The sequence below is a fragment of the Spermophilus citellus genome (assembly GCF_964194105.1).
Source record: "Spermophilus citellus genome assembly, chromosome: 2".
Classification (NCBI taxonomy): domain Eukaryota; kingdom Metazoa; phylum Chordata; class Mammalia; order Rodentia; family Sciuridae; genus Spermophilus; species Spermophilus citellus.
In genome coordinates, this window is record NC_138183.1 from 27,629,110 (window position 1) to 27,650,507 (window position 21,398).

The 21,398-nt window shown below is 33.2% G+C and overlaps 1 protein-coding gene across 4 annotated transcripts in view; it reads right to left on the reverse strand.

Annotated features, from left to right (window-relative positions):
* Positions 1-2,692: 2,692 nt before the first annotated feature.
* Positions 2,693-21,398, reverse strand: part of FSD1L (fibronectin type III and SPRY domain containing 1 like) — a 71,695-nt gene continuing 52,989 nt past the window's right edge. For all 4 annotated transcript variants that reach the window (XM_081278639.1, XM_081278640.1, XM_081278638.1 and 1 more), the window contains 4 exons: positions 18,710-18,810; positions 17,988-18,239; positions 15,339-15,427; positions 2,693-9,031 (listed from right to left, as the gene is read on the reverse strand). In XM_081278639.1, the coding sequence (XP_081134765.1) occupies positions 8,909-9,031; positions 15,339-15,427; positions 17,988-18,239; positions 18,710-18,810 (565 nt within the window). In that variant the 3' untranslated portion in view covers positions 2,693-8,908. The remainder of the gene's footprint in view (positions 9,032-15,338; positions 15,428-17,987; positions 18,240-18,709; positions 18,811-21,398) is intronic.

The window sequence follows — 21,398 nt, forward strand, 5'->3', positions numbered from 1 at the left end:
GGTTCATTTAAAAAGCCATCATGGTGTGTACTGCAATACTTATCGGTGAGGTTTTTTTTTTTTTTTTTTTTAAAGAGGGGAGAGAGAGAGAATTTTTAATATTTATTTTTTAGTTCTCGGCGGACACAACATCTTTGTTGGTATGTGGTGCTGAGGATCGAACCCGGGCCGCACGCATGCCAGGCGAGCGTGCTACCGCTTGAGCCACATCCCCAGCCCCTCGGTGAGATTTTTTTTTAAAAATGTAAACATGGCAAGTGGAAATTATAATTGAGTAACTAGGAAAGGGGGAAAGTGTCAGGTTTTTAGAAGTACTTGTTCTATAACAACCTAAAAAAAAGAGGGGGGGCAGTTTAAAGGAGATGATTACCCTGTCCAATTTTCTGATTTGAGCTAATTTTTTTTAAAAGTATGGATCAACTGAAGTTTCTGTTTTTCTTACATAAACTACAGGCTAATGTGTCATCTATAATTCTTATTTATTTATTTATTTTTTGGTTTGTTTGTTTTGTAAAGTGGACCTTCTGGTCCACTTTTTTTAAAGATACAAGTGAAGGAACTTGAATTCAGAGTCCTGGAAAAAAAAAATTGTGGGGCTGGGTGTGCAATCCTCTGTTATTATTTATAATTATCTTGGGTGCAACTAACTTGTTGGAAACTTTAGTTCTTCATCTCTATAAGTTTTCCCTATTTTCTTTAAAAATTTTTTTTTCTGTAGTTGTGTATGGACAGCATACCTTTGTTTATGCTTATGAGGTGCTAAAGATTGAACCCAGTGCCTCACACATGCTAGGCAAGCGCTCTACCACTGAGCTACAGCCCCAGCCCTTTCCCCATTTTCTTATAAATAACTTCATATTGTTTGCATTGGTTTATATACTATGTAAATTATAACAATGTCTGCCACTGTCAAACAGACCTGGGGACAAACACCAGTATTTATTAAGTATACTAGAGGATCAGCTATGGCCTTCAGCTCACCATGTCAGTCAGTATGCTTTAATATCTGGTTAGCCAATGTAATTACAAGAGGGGCACAAGGGTGGATAACAGCCGCCTCCATTACAAGCAAACATCCATGTTTAAAAATTCACTCAGGTACGTGTGTACATATACATCTTGGCACATTTCTAACATTTGTGGGATCTAGGGCAAAAATACAAATGGAGGCCAAGCCTCATGTTTCTCTCTTATGAAGCTGGAGCTAACCATCAAATGTTATTTCCATCTACCTTAATATATTGATATCTCAAGGAACAGAAATCCATTTTCAAATATAGAATTCTCAGATTCTTCAGATATGTGCTGAAGAATTACAACATGAATATTAGATTGACCTTGGACATACGTGGGCATCCCAGTCTGCACAGCCTAAATCCATTCACATTTCCTACAAACTGCCACTCACTGGGATGTTATGGTTGGATGTGAGTATCACACAAAAGCTCAAGTGTGAGACAATGCAAGAAGGTTCAGAGGAGAAATGATTGGGTTGTGAGTCTTAACCCAATCAGTGATTTAACCCCCTGATAGGGATTAATTGAGTGGTCAGTGAAGTGCTAGGGTGTGGCTGAAGGAGGTGGGAATTGGGGCATGCCTTTGGGTATATATTTGTATGGGTGAGTGAAGTCTCTCTGCTTCCTGATCACCACACTTGAGCTTTTGCTACTCTTCTGCCATGATGTTCAGCCTCACCTCGATCCCTTAGGAATGGAGCCAGCCTTTTATGGATTAAGACCTCTAAAACTGTAAGCCCCCAAATAAACCTTTCCTCCTTTACAGTTGTTCTGGTCGGGTCCTTTAGTCATTGCAGTGAAAAAGCTAAAACAGGATATATTCACCTGTAGTATATACCCGTAGTACAATCTTTTGACAGGATGGACTTTGGGAAGAGACCTATACATGTCCTAGAGGACAGCTTCACGCTGATCAGGCAAGGAATTCTGAAGTGCTGGCTATGTAGAGCATAATCTAGAAGTGGGTAGAGGAACATGGATTCCAAGGAGTCACAATCCCTTGGCTCCTTCAATTTTTTATTCCATGGAGAGTCATAGCAACAGTGTAGCAATCAGGCCATGATCCATCTCCTCTGACTTAAGTCTGAATTCATGCACACACTCATGGTATCATATGATGGATAAATCATTTGTTTCATAATATGAGTAACTTTCCATTAATAGTACATCTGCAGCTGGGGTTGTGGCTCAGTGGTAGAGTGCTTGCCTCGCATGTGCGCAGCCCTGGGTTCGATCCTCAGCACCACATAAAAATAAATAAAGTGAAGGTATTGTGTTCAATTACAACTAAAAAATTAATATTTTTAAAAAATAGTACATCTGTTATATGGAAGCACCATAATCAGTGCCTGCTGTGTTGACCTTTTTAAGTAGGCATAAATGCACCACTAGTATGCAATATAAATGCAAAATAGGAATAAGGGAAAACTGGAACAGAAAAATCCAAGTTTCCCAAGCTCTTATCCAGATATCCTAGCCAAGTGCAGCAGGATTGGTCTACCAAGAAAAAGACTCCAGTTGAGGAAGCCAACTCCCATAATGGTCTACATATTATAACATTATTGGAGGGTGGTGTACAGAATATGTCTATATTACTTTGACTTTTAAAAAATACTCTCTTTTCCAACAATCACATTGTAAGCACACATTGATGAAAATCAAGCACTGAAGCAAAAGAAAGAGAAAAATGTTTAATTTTTAGATGAGATATTCCAGGTGCTTTTGAAAAACTTAACTAGGATATTCTGTACAGAACATACTATTACTTAAACATACAAGTTACTACACTTGAAATACTCTATTTTAAAGTTAACCATTTTAAAGGCTTTGTGTTGTTTCTAAGGAAAATGAGGCAATATGTTCATTAACTCAGTGTTGCAGAACTGAGCATATATGTGGTTTATTAATGGTCTTCATCCATAACTTAAAGGTTAAACCTGAGGAATTAGAATTTTTATTACTGCATAGTGAAACCATGTCCAGATAATAGGCATACCAAATTTGTAGATTAAGATACCTTGTAAAACATCTCCATTAATAAATCTAATTTAAAGCAAAACAAGTATGTGAGATAATAAATGATATTTAGGTTTACTAACAAGGTTTTGAAATGCATCTTATTTTTTAAAAAGGACAATGCAACACTGTTATCAAATGTTCACTGAGCACACAAACTGCTGAACCATTTAGTTGTTTGGAAAAAAAGTTATTCAGGCCAAATTCACTCTTTGCACATAGCACTAAGTAGTCTTAAGCTGAAAGTTCAAATTCCTGTATGGAAAAGAAGCATCTTGCTTAAAAACTGTTTCTTTATGCTACTCTTCTACACTGATACACTAATGCCATGGAAGAACTTTTACTACTCTAGAAAGTCTTAAAATAGATAAGAAAATATTAAAAGGCCACAAGTCATGCACAAACTAAATTAATATTATATGACATCTTGATAAAATGTTTTATTTTAAAAATCACATTTAAAATCACTGATGATACCACTTTAAGAACATGCTTTATCAAAGTAAATGGCATTTAGAAGTATCCGAACACTTAATTCCATTAACTAAAAATAACAGCTTACATTTACATAGCCTTTGCTGTTGTTGAAGCAATTTCACATACTCCATCCATTTATTCCTCACAACAGCCCTGTGAGGTAGGCTGAACAAGTTACAATTATTTTAACCCACTGTCTCCTCCTATGTATAGGACACCTATAAAAACTTAAATTGAGCAATATTATAGGTTTTTATAGGTGTCTTATATTTGGGAAATTGAGACATAATGAGTTAAGTAAGGCAACAGAGGCCCAAAGGTGATGAATGATTTACACAATTGTCACAGACCTAGTATATGATAAAGCTAAGGTGATAAATTTTGAATACTTTTGAAAAAGATGCCAGAATCATCTTAATATCACATATAGGTATTTTAAAGACTAGTTGTTTTTAATAAAAATTATATTACTATAAAAATTTAGCTATTATGTATCTTATAGTATGAATTAGTTATAAATTTGATTTTAAAGAGTCTCCCTTAGATTAGGTGAATTAGACTCAGTGCTTTGGTACCTTAGAGATATCAGAAATGTTTTATACAGGTTTTTAAAAGATAGATTCTCATTATTATGTGCTCTCCAAAAAGTTCCAATATTAATAAAATGGCTTTTGCCAATCACTTACAATTTGAGTTATTTTAAATTAGTCCAAACTTAATAAGTGCCAAGCCAAAGCAAACACATTCACCTACCTTCTGCCCTACATTACTGTGAAATCCTTTACACATCCATTCCTAAGGACTAACATATTGACTGGGTACTATTAAGAAAACATATCTGTAACCGATGTGATTCTGCAATCTGTATTTGGGGTAAAAATGGGAGTTCATAACCCACTTGATTCTAATGTTTGAAATATGATATGTCAAGAGCTTTGTAATGTTGTGAACAACCAATAAAAAAAGAAAACATATCACCTTAAACAAATATAACTTAAATGATTATGAATCAAAAGTCAGTACCCTATACTGACCCCGAAATAACAAATACTTTCAGCTTAATAATTGGGTAGTCCAAGGAGAAAAGTACCATGGCAATTTCTGGTATCTGTTTATTAAGCCAATACTAACCTTTATATGACATGTCCAACACTAATTAAAAATGTTTATGTAGGTTAATCATATATTCCAGGTAACAGTGCTATCATATGTGACATTAAAAATCACACATAATTGCAGAAATGTAAATACTGTAAAAAAAAAACACTAAAACTACTATGAACATGAGGTAATCTTGCTATGATGGCTAAGAAAAATGATCTCTCATAATACTCCAGTGCTGGCATTATGAAATGTATGTTTTGGTTAAAAATAACAAATAATTTTATGATTACCTGTATACAGAGTGACCATACACTTCTCTGAAAGACTATATCTAGTAAAAATAAACTCAAGAAATGAACTTTGCTGAACCTATGTTATGTGATTACATAAAAGTGAACCATATTATATGCAGTTAATTTGAGCTTTTTAAAAACTAACAAATTTACTTTTAACACTTCTGACTTTTTAGCAAAACATTATTTTTAAAATGCAGTCTCAGCATACTAAAAAGAAGCAAAACTAGCTGCACAATAAATTGAATACACTAGTTTTGAAAATGTGAATGCAAAGTAATAAAATTTTGACTGCCATATCACAGACACTCAAATATTTGTTTTATGAATTAGCCTATCAATGAACACAGATCTAATAAATACATTCTTTAAGAAATTATGATGATTTGAAAATTGCCAAATTTTTAATCCCCAGAATCACATATTTCATAATAAGATGTTATACTTTCTTTTAAAACTCTTTGAGGAATAATCATTTTTAACATATATCCTTTTCCAAAATTGTTTTTAAAAGAAACAATAATATACAAATAACAATAATTTTATGGAAACATAAAATAACCTAATTATTCTAAGTCATGAAACAATATCTTAGCCTAATTAAAAGATTTTATCACAAATATTTACTTTTATTATTTATACCACCAAGGATCACAGTTCAAATTATACATGATATTGTTCATGCTTTAATTTCATAAATGAGAAAATAAATGCAAGTTAATATGTCACTTTATATAACACAGGGAATGATTACTATTTGCAGAACAGGGTAAGCTGTATAGCAGTAGTTAATGGTTTGTCAAATGGTACAGATGCCAATAATTAAACCCATGTACAGACAAGACATGCCCCTAATACTGTAAATGTATTCACCTATACCTGGAACATTCAAATAATTACTGTATATTAAATTTCTATGTGCATTATTATTAAATGCTTGGTATATACATATTTACCAAAGTTAAAGATGTATGTGACATGGTAAGCTGCAAGTGTCAAAATGAATTGTAGAAAATTTCCTTTTCTAAAGTGCTTAAGGCAGCTCCTTCATTTCTATATCCAGTTTAATACAACTGGCTTGGAATTCAACTGGTAAGAGGGAAATGCAATACTAATGCATATTTTTATAAAACATAATTTTTGCACCTACGATAGTCAACTTCTCATGCATTTCTTTTATAGAAAGCAGTCATGTTTGACCTGTCAAAACAAAAGGTAAATAAAGCAATAAAGGATATTTAAAAGTGTTTAGCAACTTTCCATAATGAATTGAGCAAGAGAGCTCATTATAACTCAAAACATCAATGAAAATGTTAAATATTATCAAGTTAATAGTTACTTTATTTTAGATTATTTAAATAGGCACTATATTCAATTATTTTTTAGTTTAAAAATGAGGATGACAGGGGCTGGGGATGTGGCTCAAGCGGTAGCGCGCTCGCCTGGCATGTGTGCGGCCCGGGTTCGATCCTCAGCACCACATACCAACAAAAGATGTTGTGTCCGCCGAGAACTAAAAAATAAATATTAAAAATTCTCTCTCTCTCTCTCTCTCTCTCTCTCTCTCTCTCTCTCTCTCTCTCTCCTCTCTCACTCTAAAAAAAATGATGACAGACTTTTTTGTCCAACTTAAAATTGTTAAACTAAAACACTTCACATTTTGCTCTTAATTTAGAGACCCTGAAGAAGAATCAGAGAGAGAGCCTTCAGATTCTAATTTTGATGTAATGATGGGATAATTTAATATCCAGTATTACATGTGATGTGAGCTTGGACTCCAGATTTACTGAATTTATTACTACAAAGCTGCTAGTAATTAATTCCCAGTGAAATTAGAACATTTCCAAATGAGTGTTAGAAAATTTTATATGCAAATTCCAAATGATGGCAGAACACAAAAAAGAATTGTATGCACTCTTTCAGCCCAATTAATATTTCATTTTTCCCATGCCCTTGCAACAGAAGGCTCTCACAACTGTAATATGTCTGGCTTAAATATCAGTTGACACTGCATGAGGCATGAAGAAAGAGCATGCTTAGAGGAAAAAGGCACTGAATTAATGAGAAGACAATTATATAATACATAATAGTAAAAAAATTCTATACAAGAACATCTGGGTTTTTTTGTTTTGTATTTGTTAAAATATACTGTGTACAGCTTTTCACACAAAGCCACTCCACTAAATTACTGCTTTGGAGTGTGAAAGGGAATAATTGCCTGTTTCCTTGGGTCTTGGAATAGCCCTTCTATAGGGAATAGAACTTCCAAAAATTTCTTTCCAAATACAACAAACAAAACCCAAAATTATACTTGGAGACTCAAGACTATCTATTGACATACTTTATTCCCTTAACTGCCTTACAGTCTTTAAAATTACCAACCTATTATTAGATAATAGTGTGGATATCTGTCCTCTAGAAAAGAAAATAATACCCCAGGTCAAATGTAAGTCCTCATTTAGATCTGTTTTTATCAATGAAACAAAACATCATATCAGTAAGCAGTAAATTTTAAGAGGGCAGGCCTTTTTATAGAAAACAACTCAAATGTAAGCAACAAAGGTACTTCTGGAAGAAGGCTGTCATATTACCAAGATATTTAAAATGAGAATGAAAGAATGAAAGAAATTAAAAACTAAGTAAAATATAAATTTTAATTTCTTTAAGATGCTCAAGGAAATCTTAAATACTGTAATTATAACTTTTAGTTTAGCTCAAAGGACTTGAGTAACAAACTTTGATCAATTTTTTAAGAATAGATTTGTTCTGAATACCACTCATTGTTTAAATTTAAATATACCACTCCCAAGGCTGGGAAACATGACTATGTTGATTTTTAGAAGATTCATATCCCTTTAAAAAGCATATGACTTTAGCAAAAAGGATAAGGGGGTAAAAACCCCCCAAATCTCTGATTGGTTGAAAAACACACCAATTATGTAGATTTTTTTCCAGTTGTTTCAACCTTTCCTACATCTTATTAAAAAGAATAAATAATTACTAAAGAATACTTTTAGGTACATCCCTTTGCAACCTATCCTTTTTAGATTAAAGCTGAGTATTGGGTGGTTTTCTACCCTTAACCATGTTAAAAATTTTTTTTTCATTCCTATTAATGTTAAAAAATCAGCATAATTATAATCAGTGCCAAATATGAGTGGGGAATTTTATCAAAGATAACTACTAAAGGTAGGGTTAAACTAGACAACAATACCAGAAAACATAAGGCTTTTAAACATCTTGCTGAACATTCAAAGTGATGGAATGCAAAGTAGTCATAGCAAACCCTTTGCCATTGTGTTACTATAGCAGATACAAAACTGAAATCTGGGTGATTTTAAGCTTTTTAAATTCTTCATATCTACTCTGTATTTGGAGTTATAACTACAAGAGAAATACCAATATATTCTGGAAAGTAGAAGATGAGATAAAAACTAGTCAGTAAATAGATTAATTTAGCAAAACTCAACTTATTTATAAAAGGGGGAAATAAACCATTGTAAGAAAAAAAACCCTTCTATTATCCCCAATCAATGATTTCAATTTTTAGAAAACCTTGGTGGGGCTAGGGCTATGTAATTTTAAAGATTTAGTGTATACCAAATAACAGGTAGTGATGAGATAGGAAAAAAGAAAGTCAAGAAAGAAAAGCAAATTTTTAAAGCCTTTCACCTCAGGCCCTAAGATTACCAAATGTAATTAAACATTTTAAAAGAACAAAAGTAATTTAAGAAACACAAAAATGTTTAAATATTTAAACACTGCCTTCTTTCCCATTTACTCTTCAAAACATCAGTTTCTTGCTCCAGAACTGCTTGCTTCTATGATATTGCACAGTAGATTCCTGTAAATGCTTCATACTAGATGCTTAAGCTAAGAGATTCCAGGCCTTAAAGCAGAACATAGCAAACCTGATTTCCACCACTCACAAATTTCTGTGACAGGTAACTGCACAGAAAAGGCCACCCAGTCAAGAGGGAGGGTAAACATTCTGCGTAGGCGTTACTGAGTAACATTGTTCAGGCTGCTGGCTGAACCAGTCATTCCATTTTCACTTTTCTGAAGTGTTCTCACAGCACTTGGAACCTGCATCCCAGTACTCAAAGAAAGTCCACCACACCAAACCTAAGAAAAGACAAAAACAAATCTCAGTCAGATTTCAACTCAAATCAGAAATTCAATGATTCTTTTTTTTTTTTTTTTTAGAAATTAAATAATTCTTGGGCTGGGGATGTGGCTCAAGCGGTAGCGCGCTCGCCTGGCATGTGTGTGGCCCGGGTTCGATCCTCAGCACCACATACCAACAAAGATGTTGTGTCCGCCGAGAACTAAAAAATAAATATTAAAAAAAAATTCTCTCTCTCTCTCTCTCTCTCTCTCCCCTCTCTCACACTCTCTAAAAAAATTAAATAATTCTTAAATTTCTATTTGAAAGGCAAAATGCCATGTATATGAAAATTGACATATCCCAAATTGATAACCTTCATATTTGAGCTGAGGGGAAGTAGAGAGGCTCAGTATTCTTTTAAAGCTGCAAAGGCCAAAAGGAAGTCTTTGTGGTAGCTGAAGCCAACAAAGCTGAACCCAAGAGTGGAAACTCAGGGCTGCAGAAATTGAGAAACTGAACTGGATCAATCTGTGCAAATGAAACTGGCTATCATTACTGATGTTAACCTTCACAACCAAGGGAAGTGTACAAAGAACCAACTTCCCTATTCCAATCATTGCTTTTGGTTTTGATGTTACCACAGGAATCTAACAACCCTGTGTTAACAGAATAAAAACCATTTGATTTCTTCCCTGTGTTTTTAACAATAAGAACTTGAATAATTTTTTGAGAAGGACTTCTAAGAAAACTGCAAATGACAACATCCATATGCACTTGCCATGTTCTATTAATTATGACAAATATGAATGAATTTATGAAAGATATAACTGCTTTGCATGTGAAAAAATACTGATTTGATAAAGTAAAAAAGATTTGAAAAAGTCAAGATGCTTAAAATATGAACATATGGACCATCTAAATTATCATCAGTTTGTGCAAGGAAAATTCAAGTTCTTTATGTATACTCACTCTCAATTATATCCTATATCATTCAGTATTTACTACATAGCGTATTTAACCAAAGAATATACTGCTCTGTAAAATTTATAACTAATACAATTAACATTCTAAATTTTTAAAACTAGCAGGCTCAGTAATGATAAACTCCCAAAACACAAATCAATTCTCAAATTATAAAATTTATAGGTTACTTTTTAAAAGTTATTTAATTGACTTAGAAAAATATTTAATCAAAATAGCACAAAGGTGATAATGAGAAATTTAAAGTCTTTTTCAACAAATGGTACTAGAAGAACTGGATATCAATATACAGAAAACATGAAACTCCAACTATATTATACAAAAGCTAACTAAAAATGGATCATAGACCTAAAAATAGAACCTAAAACTGTAAAACTTTAGGAAGAAACACAAGAGAAAATCTTTTGTGACCTGTATGCCATTCATATGTACAGGCATGTATAGGCAAAGCATTATCCACAAATGGGAAAACATTGGATAAATTGGACTTCATCTGAAAATAAAAAACTTCACTTTGGAAATGTGAATTTTCTATAAAATGAAAAGTCAAGCTATGAACTGGAAGGTAATATCTGCAAAAACTTTTGCATTTATACCCAAAATTTATAAAGAACTCTTAAAACAATAAGAAAACAAATTAATATCCCAAAAAAAGTGAGTAGAGAATTGTAACACATACTTCACCAGAGAATTATGCAAGTGGAAAATAAGTGCATGAAAAGATATGCTCAACATTGTTTGTCAGTAGGAAAATGAAAATAACAACAGGATAAAAAACCCACTATATATGGCTTATGGACAGTAAGAAAATGGCTTATGGACAGTAAGAAAAATTTGACAATACCAAATGATACAAGGATATGAGAAACTTAAACATGGTTGTTGTAATGCAAAAATGGTACAGCCACTGTGGCAAACATTTTGGTAGCTTTTTACAAAGCTTTTAAGGAAAAAGAATTTTCATTGGTTCTTTTTATTATATGTAACATTAAGATTCATTTTGAAATAATTATAAAAGAACATAATTTGCTCTAATTTAGTCCTCAGTACTTGCCCTTTCCTTCTTCTCTTTCCTCCCCATGTTCCTTCCCTCTATTCTCCTGATCTACTATTTTTTTTATTAATGTCATGGATATGCATGATGGTGAGATTGTATATTCATATATGTACATAGGAAAGTTAGATCAGATTCATTCCACTGTTCTTCCCTTATCCTGTCCCTCTTCCCTGCCCCTCAAGCCCCTTAATATAGTCTACTAATCTTTCTTCAATTCTGATGGAATTCCCTCACCTTTTCTCTCCCCCACTCCCTTCCTCCCTTATTCTGGACTGGCTTCTGAATATGAGAGAAAACATTTTACCTTTGACTTTGAGGGACTGGTTTATTTCACTTAGCATTATAGTCTCCAGTTCCATCCATTTACCAGCAAATGTCATAATTTAATTCCTTTTGTGGCTTAGTAATATTCCATTGTGTGTATTTTTTTTAAATATAATACCTATTTTTATTTTTTTAACTTATTTTTTTATTGATTATTTAAAGCATTACATAGCTCATGATATATCATCTTTCATACATTTGACTCAAATTGTGTTTTGAACTCCCATTTTCACCCCAAATACAGATTGCAGAATCACATCTGTTACATATTCACATTTTTACATAATGCCATATTAGTGACTGTTGCATTCTGCTACCTTTCCTATCCCCTACTATCCCCCCTCCCCTCCCCTCCCCTCTTCCCTCTCTACCTCCCCTGCTGTTGTTCAATTCTCTCCCTTTTTTTTCCTCCCCCTTGCCCCTCATAACCTCTTATAATTTTATATATCATTGAAGGTCTCCTACTATTTCCATGTGCTTTCCCTTCTCTCTCCGTTTCTCTCCCCCCATTCATCTTTGTTTACTGTAGTCTTTTCCTCATGCTCTTCCTTCCTGTTCTGTTCTTAGTTGCTCTCTTTATATCAAAGCAGACATTTGGCATTTGTTTTTTAGGGCTTGGCTAGCTTCGCTTAGCATAATCTGCTCTAATGCCATCCATTTCCCTGCAAATTCTATGATTTTGTCATTTCTTAGTGCTGCATAATACTCCATTGTGTATAGATGCCACATTTTTTTTATCCATTCATCTATCGAGGGGCATCTAGGTTGGTTCCACAGTCTAGCTATTGTGAATTGTGCCGCTATAATCATTGATGCAGCCGTATCCCTATAGAGCGCTTTTTTAAGGTCCTCAGGGAATAGTCCGAGAAGTGCGATAGCTGGGTCAAATGGTGGATCCATTCCCAGCTTTCCCAGGAATCTCCATACTGCTTTCCAAATTGGCCTCACCATTTTGCAGCCCCACCAGCAGTGTACAAGTGTACCCTTTTCCCCACATCCCCGCCAACACTTATTGTTGTTTGACTTCATAATGGCTGCCAATCTTACTGGAGTGAGATGGTATCTTAGGGTGGTTTTGATTTGCATTTCTCTGATTGCTAGAGATGGTGAGCATTTTTTCATGTACTTGTTGATTGATTGTATGTCCTCCTCTGAGAAGTGTCTGTTCAGGTCCTTGGCCCATTTGTTAATTGGGTTATTTGTTATCTTATTGTTTAATTTTTTGAGTTCTTTGTACATTCTGGATATTAGGGCTCTATCGGAGGTGTGGGGGGTAAAAACTTGTCCCCAGGATGTAGGCTCTCTATTTACCTCTTTTATTGTTTCTCTTGCTGAGAAAAAACTTTTTAGTTTAAGTAAGTCCCATTTGTTTATTCTTGTTGTTAACTCTTGGGCTATGGGTGTCCTATTAAGGAATTTGGAGCCCGACCCCACAATATGTAGATCGGAGCAAACTTTTTCTTCTATCAGACGCAGTGTCTCTGATTTGATAGCTAGCTCACTGATCCATTTTGAGTTAATTTTTGTGGATGGCGAGAGAAAGGGATTCAATTTCATTTTGTTGCATATGGATTTCCAATTTTCCCAGCACCATTTGTTGAAGATGCTATCCTTCCTCCATTGCATGCTTTTAGCCCCTTTATCAAATATAAGATAGTTGTAACTTTGTGGATTAGTCTCTGTGTCTTCTATTCTGTACCATTGGTCTACCTGCCTGTTTTGGTACCAGTACCATGCTGTTTTTGTTACTATTGCTTTGTAGTACAGTTTGACCTCTGGTATCGCTATACCTCCAGATTCACACTTCCTGCTTAGAATTGCTTTTGCTATTCTGGGTCTTTTGTTTTTCCATATGAATTTCATGATTGCTTTGTCTATTTCTACAAGAAATGCCGTTGGGATTTTGATTGGCATCGCATTAAACCTGTAGAGAACTTTGGGTAATATTGCCATTTTGATGATGTTAGTTCTGCCTATTCATGAACAGGGTACATTTTTCCATCTTCTGAGATCTTCTATCTCTCTCTTTAGGGTTCTGTAACAAAGTACAGCATCCCTTTATGTTCAAAACACTAGAAAAACTAGGGATAACAGGAACTTACCTCAACATTGTAAAAGCTATATATGCTAAACCTCAGGCTAGCATCATGAATGAATAAACTGTGGTGTATACATATATGAAAACCCGCTTAGCAGTAAAAAAAAAAAAACCTAACAAACACAACAACATGGATGAGTTTCAAATGCATTATGCTACATAAAAGATTATATCCATTTACATGACTTTGTGGAAACAGCAAAACTACAGGGATTAAAAATGGTTTACGTATTACTGGGGCTGGATGTAATGGGAGGCGTCCACTACAAAGGAATATAAAGAAATTTTCTATAGTGCTGAAATGTTTTATATCTTGATCATGATGGTGGTTTTGTTTTTGCATTTGTCAAAACCCACAGAATTATACAGTACTATAAATTATAGCTCATAAACCTGGCTTTAAAAATTAATCTTATATATGAAAATATTAATACTCATTTACTTAATAAACAAAAGACTTAAAAGAAAAAAACAAGTTTAAAATAATTTCCTAAAGCATCTTATGATGCAGATGTGTAATTAGTCTCCTTACATGGAATGAAAATAACAATGAATAAACTCAGTACCTATCTACATGAAATAGATTCATATTACAAGTGAAGTATCTTTATATAATATAAAAGTACATCTACGAATTGAAAAAAAAATCTCTTCTGAGTTCCATATGGTAAACAATTTGTCTCTAATTGGTCAATTTGGAAAAACAGCCCAAAATATCCAATACAGTGGCTATTTGTAGTGAAGTGAAAAAAAAAGGCAATAAAAAAGAGAGAAACAATCCATCTAATATCTTCTAATAATTTTTCCATGAGCAATAACTTTATTCACTATTTATTTCTGATTTCAGTGAAAAACCAGGAGTCTTTGTTAGCATTAAGTTTAATATTTTAGGGTATCTAGAATAAAAAAATACTATTTGCCATGAGATTTAAAGCACTGTGTTTTCAACCCATATATACCCTAAATACTTCCTTCTTCATATTGGGGGATTATATTTAGGGGTAATGAAAGACTACACACACAAAACATTCCACAGAACCTGTACTTGAATTATATCATCTGATTTATATACAGGGAGTAACCACATTAAGGAAAGTTCTCACCAAAATAATGGTGACCTTAACTGGATCCTGGAATTTCCCACAGTAGCCTAACTTTATGGAGAAATGTAGAATGTTATAAGGTGTTGGAAGGAGCAACAACATTTGCTTAAAAATAAGGAATTCAAATCCATGTTTCAATTTGTATGAAATATGAATTTTTCTTTTATAAATAAGTCTGTAACTGAGTAGATCTGAAATTATATACACATGTATACAGTCCCAAATGGAAACCATTCACATATTTAACTAAATTAAAATGGGTAAATTATTATATAGTCATATAATGGAAAGCTATATAACTGTGAGAATGAAGGAATTACAACATGGTACATTGGTAAATCTCACATATATAATATGGAGTCAGAAAGATATAATTCCACTTATATATAAACAAGTGGCAAATGAACTTAAGTATTTAAATTTACACTTTGGAGACGAGCCATTAGGGACTGGAAATGGGCACAGGGGCTTCTGAGGTTCTGGTAATGTTCTCTTTCTTATTCTAGGGTCTAGTTACAAAAGCAAATACAGTCCTATAACAGTTCACTAAACTACATGCTTATGATTTGTGTACCTTTATTTATCAACATTGACTTCAACAAATCATACCAAAATTGTACAGAAAAATTGCATATTTCAGAGAGTGGAATGGAGAAAGGGAGATGAATATGAAGAAAACAATAGGATGTTTGCTTCCCAAATAATAAAGATTATTCTTCTTAAAGTTGTCAAACCAAATAAAATATAAATTAGGTACTAACCATGAAACCAGGCAGTACTGGCTGAGTAAACTTTGTCTTAAAAGAATACAGCAGCTGTTTTGAATTTGCATCATAAAAAGAAAGTTGACCTAAGAGAGGGAAAAAAGCCTTATTTATTATACAAGAAATTATAACTCTAATAAAGTCTAATGTGTAGTCATGCAAAATCATAACTTAAGGCCCATTTTTGCATTAATTTTTTATTACAAACTCTTAAGGATTGAACTTACTTTCACTAGAAAAATCAGTGAACATGCTTAAGAAAATGCCCAAATCCAGTTTTCTTCTTCTTCCCCTTGTTTTTAAGATCTCCATACAGTTTCACCATAATCTGACACTGTTGTACTTATTCAGCTATAAAATATTTATCATTATTTAACAAAAATTTTCATGAGCCCAGTAAAAAAACAAGGAAGTTTCTTCCTCCTTATTTTTACTCTACCCAAATCCTCTATTTATTTAAGGCTTACTATATTTAAAATACTAACTACTTAAGGCCAGACTCATATTCCAGTCTCTGAAATCATAGTATATTCCTCACTGCTTCAGCTTTGTTAATTTTCAAATCCCCTCACAGTTAGTCTTTCAACAGGATCATGCCTTAAAATAACTCCGTCTGACCTCTAATCTGATCTGATCTGATGACCTCCTTAAGACTGTTGTTAGTTCATGAAGCCTTTCTTTAATGACTATGTTCTTGGTTTGAATCCTAACCCTAAAGATACTTTCTCTCTCTTCCTTTTCCTCCTATTCTGTTTTGAAGCTGCTTTGTCTGTGTAAGAGAGCATTTATGAAATGCTCTCTTAATAAACCAGTTGCTACCAGAGAGTAAGAAAAAGTAACTAACATTTATGTATACTGTTAAAGTACTTGGTGATTTATATATATGATTATCTCAAAACACGAAGCAAACTACATAATTGCAAAGTTAGTAACAACAGTGCAATAATGTTCAAGCATATTATTCTGTGTAATCTTCAGTAGTCACTCTGTGCTGCTGCTTCAAATATTTAGTTTCAGCTCTACTTCTGAGTTCAAGAATTTCTAAATGTTTGCTAAATATGTCACATGGTTGTCCTGCTATAATCTCAGTTTTCCACTGGACTGTCTCTGTTCCCTTAACCCACTGACACTGCCATCCTCTTTGTCACACTGGCTGGTCAGAGTTGCCTTCCATTCTTCTTTGTCGCTTCCCCCAATCTATATTTAGTTACCAAGTTCTATAAATTTTACACCATCAATTTCATTCTTGACTTCCAACTGCTTGGGTTTTTGTTGCCCATCACTTAACAAATACTTATTAGGACTTCCTGTGTTAAAAGCACTTAGCAGGCAATAACAATTTAATAGTTAACAAAATAAACATGGTCATGCCTTATACTTTAGACTAATTCCTAAAACACCTTATGCTCTTTATTTTTATAATCTCTTCCATCTTTAATCACTTACTTTCTAATATTTCCAATACAAGATTATCATCATATGACTATATTTTTCTAAAATGTACACAGCCAACCCTCCCCACTACAAAAGACTAGTCTATAAACATCTTTTCAAGACTCTCAGAATCTGATTACATCCTACATTACAGCTTCCCCCTTTATACTCTATGCTGTTAGCTAAAATTACTTCTCCCTATCATCTATATAGAATAACCATATGGGAAAGGAGAGAGGATGATAGTAAATATTGTCCTGGTAGCTGAAAATATATATTTTTTAAAGTGCACCAATAAATTTGTCATTTTGTAGAAAATGGTTTATCTTATTCAAAGGGAGTAAGTAAAAAAGAATGTACCAAACTGACATGTCATCACTAAAAATAAATTGGCCCAAATTAATTTTTTTCCTTTTTTGAGTGATTAAGTTGACAGCATGGGATTATCTGGACCCAATGTGACTTAAAATGATAAAAATTTTCCATAATTAGCTTAAAGTGACAACTTGGAAAGAAACATTGTAGAACCAATGTTTTAAGAAATGCATTGACATAGTATATCACTTTAGGAGATTATAAGGATTTGAAAAGAAATCAATTTAATGCATTTTAACAAATAAGAATTATTGTGTGAATTACAAAATATAATTCTGTGTTTATTCAGGTGTCAGAATTTAAAAACAACACTTTCACAAATTACAGAGAGGTGAAGTGAGTTCATTTTAGAGCCTCCCAAGAAACAGGACTTATAAGACAATAATCTTCAGACTAAAACATTATTTGAGCAAAGAAGTGGCAACTCCTTCAGAAATAGTGTAATACAAATTTTATATTGTGTGGAAGATGGACTGGATAATTTCTAAGGTTTATTCCAACTCAAAAAATCTGACTTCACCATTGTTTACACACAGGTAATAGAACAGTAAGGAAGAAATAAAAACAAGAAAAATTTTAGTGTTTAAGACTAAAATTAGCAAAATATTTCAGACTTAGCATATTATAAATGAGTGCTTTTATAGAGCTCCAGGCAGACATAATATGCCCTTCCAGTCTAACTCTGGTACTGAGATTATGTTTGTGATCAAAACCTAGTTGGCCAAAATGTCCTTACCATGATATTAACGGAAATTCTGTAGAGATGATTACCAATGAAAAGTACTGAAACATCAGTAGTTATGATGAAATGACTTATGAAAAAGTAAGTAAACTTACCCCCATCAAAATCACAAAATACACCTATTTTCTCCGGAACAGTAACATCCAAAGCTTTGACTTTATTATTATGTTTTGCTGCAAATGTATTTTGTAGCCAGTTGTTGACATGGATACACCAACTAGTGTTTGTCTTTCCCAATTGGTCAAATTTCCCCAAAGTTTTGTATGCTACTCCCACACTGTAGGATTTACAGTCTTTCTGGGCCTTGACCTCCCAATAATGTTGTCCACTTTCAATAGCAGTGTCTCCTACAAAAGAAAAGAAAGGTAGACTTGACTCTAATCTCTTTCTCAGGAATTACACAGATTCTTATGTATCATTCATTCCAAAAATTTAATTCAAAAAATTAAATTCAATTTCTCTTTGAAAATAATCATGTTAACATACAGACACTAAATGCAGAGTACTTGCTTAACTTTACTTTTGTGGGTTTTTTTTCCCCTGAGTACAAAATTCTTCAGAATTTTCTTCCTTACCAACCTCTCAAGGGTTATACATATATTAGGAATCACTAGTAAGTTAAAATAAGAATTTTAAAAGTATCACTAATGAGTAAATTTCAAAAGCCCCCAAGTAATTAAGCTTCAATAGGGATAAACCTCTGCAAAGATTCATTCAATACACAGGAAAATGCTCTAGCTCTGAGGAGTAGAAAATTTATCAGTGTGGCTGTGGTGCCTTTAATTTGAGACTGTGAAGAGTTATTGTTTTATCCTACCTAGCACTGTGTATGATTCCCCAGTAAAACGGTCTCTGCTGCCTCTTACTGCTGGTGGCCTGGAACCTACGGATGTCCGTTTGGGGGATGGTGTACCACTTCTATATAAATAGGAAAAAAAAGAAAAACAAGTATTTTATGTTGGAAATGTTTCATAAATTAAAATTACATATTATGGAAATAATGTTTAAAAATATTTCTAATTATGTTGCAGAAACAGCATCATTTAATTTGAATTATTATTGACGAGAACTGCCAATTATAAACATTCAAATGTAAGAAGCCATTAATACAAAGCAGGCAGAAAATACTAATGTCATGCAGACTGAGCAAGATTTATACAAAGAACACACAGTTGAAACGAGAAACAATGCCAAAATGAGACAAGATTAACTGAAAGAAAAAAAATCAAGAAAGAAATTGGGTTACAGCTTATATATTTGCAACTAAATTTAAATAAAGCAAAGTCAAGAATATACCACAATGAAACCCATCATGTTGTAAAATTAATATGCACTAATAAAAGAAAGGAATGGAAAGCTAGATTTCTTATAATCATAACTAAGTAATCTTTTTTATTAGCAGTAGGTATTTTTGATCTCGATCTTTTCTTCTTAAAAAGAGAAAAAGCACTTGTACAAATCCATGCACAAGCTTATCAAGTATTATAAAGCATTTCTGCTATTAAAAAATGGGGAAATGTATATTCTTACTACTAAAAAGAAAAAATAACACTTTTTCAATATATTTGCATTAGAATTTTTCTTCCTAAGGAGAAATCAACTTAGTAAATTTTAATAAGCTATCAAATAATATTGTAATAAAAATCCCATAAAAATGCAAAATAAGAATAAAGATACGATTTAAAGTCATTTTACATGATTAAGTGACTGCATTATGCATTACTTAAATGTTGTAAATGTTAGCAGATTTATTAAGCAGTTTCAGAGAATTAAACAGTGAATTCAGGACTACTTTGTCTGCAATCTAGTAAATGATATTAAGCAGCACTTTATATCTACAGCATTTACATGAGTTGGTTTAATTCTTCCAAAATGGTGTTAAAAGTTCTTTTTGTAAAGATATTTCTTTAAAAAAATACTTAAGTAATTAATTATAAATTCTATTTGAACAGACAGCATGAACTGAGGTGATTAAGGACAGGTAGATTAAATTTTCTCTGAAACTTGTGTTCAGGTAGGCTGTTAGTAGTTGCTTCCTATTGGGAAGGGGGAGAACAAACATTTGATGGGTAGAAGAAATTTAGAAGCGTTTTGGGGACCTTCTCCAAAACAGAGGATACAAATAAATAGAAATGAAGAAAAATTTATACTCATTATTCTGAATAAATACATATTTTAATTTCTTAAAGTTTGATTTAACCAGGTTTTCTAAGTTAATACTTATTATATAATATTAAAAGTCATTAATAGGACACAGGGATTTAGGATAAAGAGAGAGAGTCTTAAAGGAAATGCCCACTAGCCATTGACATGCAGAAAGCACAATTGTCAATCTTGAGCTACATGCTCTTGGCCCATGCCATGTTAAGGAAATGCACTAGCAAAGGGAAACTGGTGCAAAACTGTGTAGCTCCACCCTGCCTCCACCTCTAGTTCAACCCCTAGCACTTGCCCTCTATAAAAATGAGTTCCCCACACTAATGGGTTGCTGTCTCTCCCTCTGGAGATAGCCCACATGCTCCCTAGGAATATTCCTTGCTTTACCCCAAGGCATCTCTTTTTTGAGACTGCTCCCATTCTCTCTTGAATGTGTTATCTACTTTCCAAAATAAACATTTGTATATGCCTTGGGGGGGGTGTCATTAAGTAGTAAGAAAGCAAATTCTATAAACATTCTGTCAATGACATCTTAAGTTGACATTAAGAAAAAAACACTGCATCACAATTTTCTTTCTGATACTTTTCATATAAGCTAATCAGGAATGTTTAAAAACCTTCCTAGCTACTCCAGAGGTTGAGGCAGAAGGATCACAAGTTCAAGGCCAGCAACTTTGTTAGATCATATCTCAAAAAATAAAAAAGACTGAAGATGTAGCTCAGTGGTAGAGCAACTCTGGATTAAATTACCAATACGCTCCCCAACACACACAAAAGACCTTATAAAAGGTCTGTGTATTTTCAAGTATTTTATCTTGAAACTAAGGGGAAAAGATAACAATCATTTCCTCTGAATTTTTTTTTAATGTAGCATTATTTTTATCTGTTGGGGGACAAAGTATTTTGAAATGGGTAGTTTTCAAACCATGTCCTGAACTATACAGATGCCACAGAGGCTGCTACAGGACTCTGGAAGACACCTGCTCTAGGGCTCCTTCCCTACTTGAACCAGCAATCCTCTTCTCTTTTCAGCTCAGGCTTCTGGAAACATTTCATTTGAAAAAACCACTCTGTTGTATACAAAAAGGGGGTAAAAAGTATGAAAACCACTGTTTTTGATACAGCAATAGAAAGACATAAGAAGAGAGGGGGTCAAAAATAAGACTGGCTTAACATGGTTTGTAAATTGTATCAAAAAACGTTTAAGTCTTCAGATTATCTGTTTAATATGAGTTTAGTATGATTTACCATTATTCTTCAAAAGTTCATTGAAACCACTTATCTAAAATGAAATTCTCCTCTAGAAAAAAATGAGTAGTCATTCAGGATAGCTCACCAAAAATTGCCCA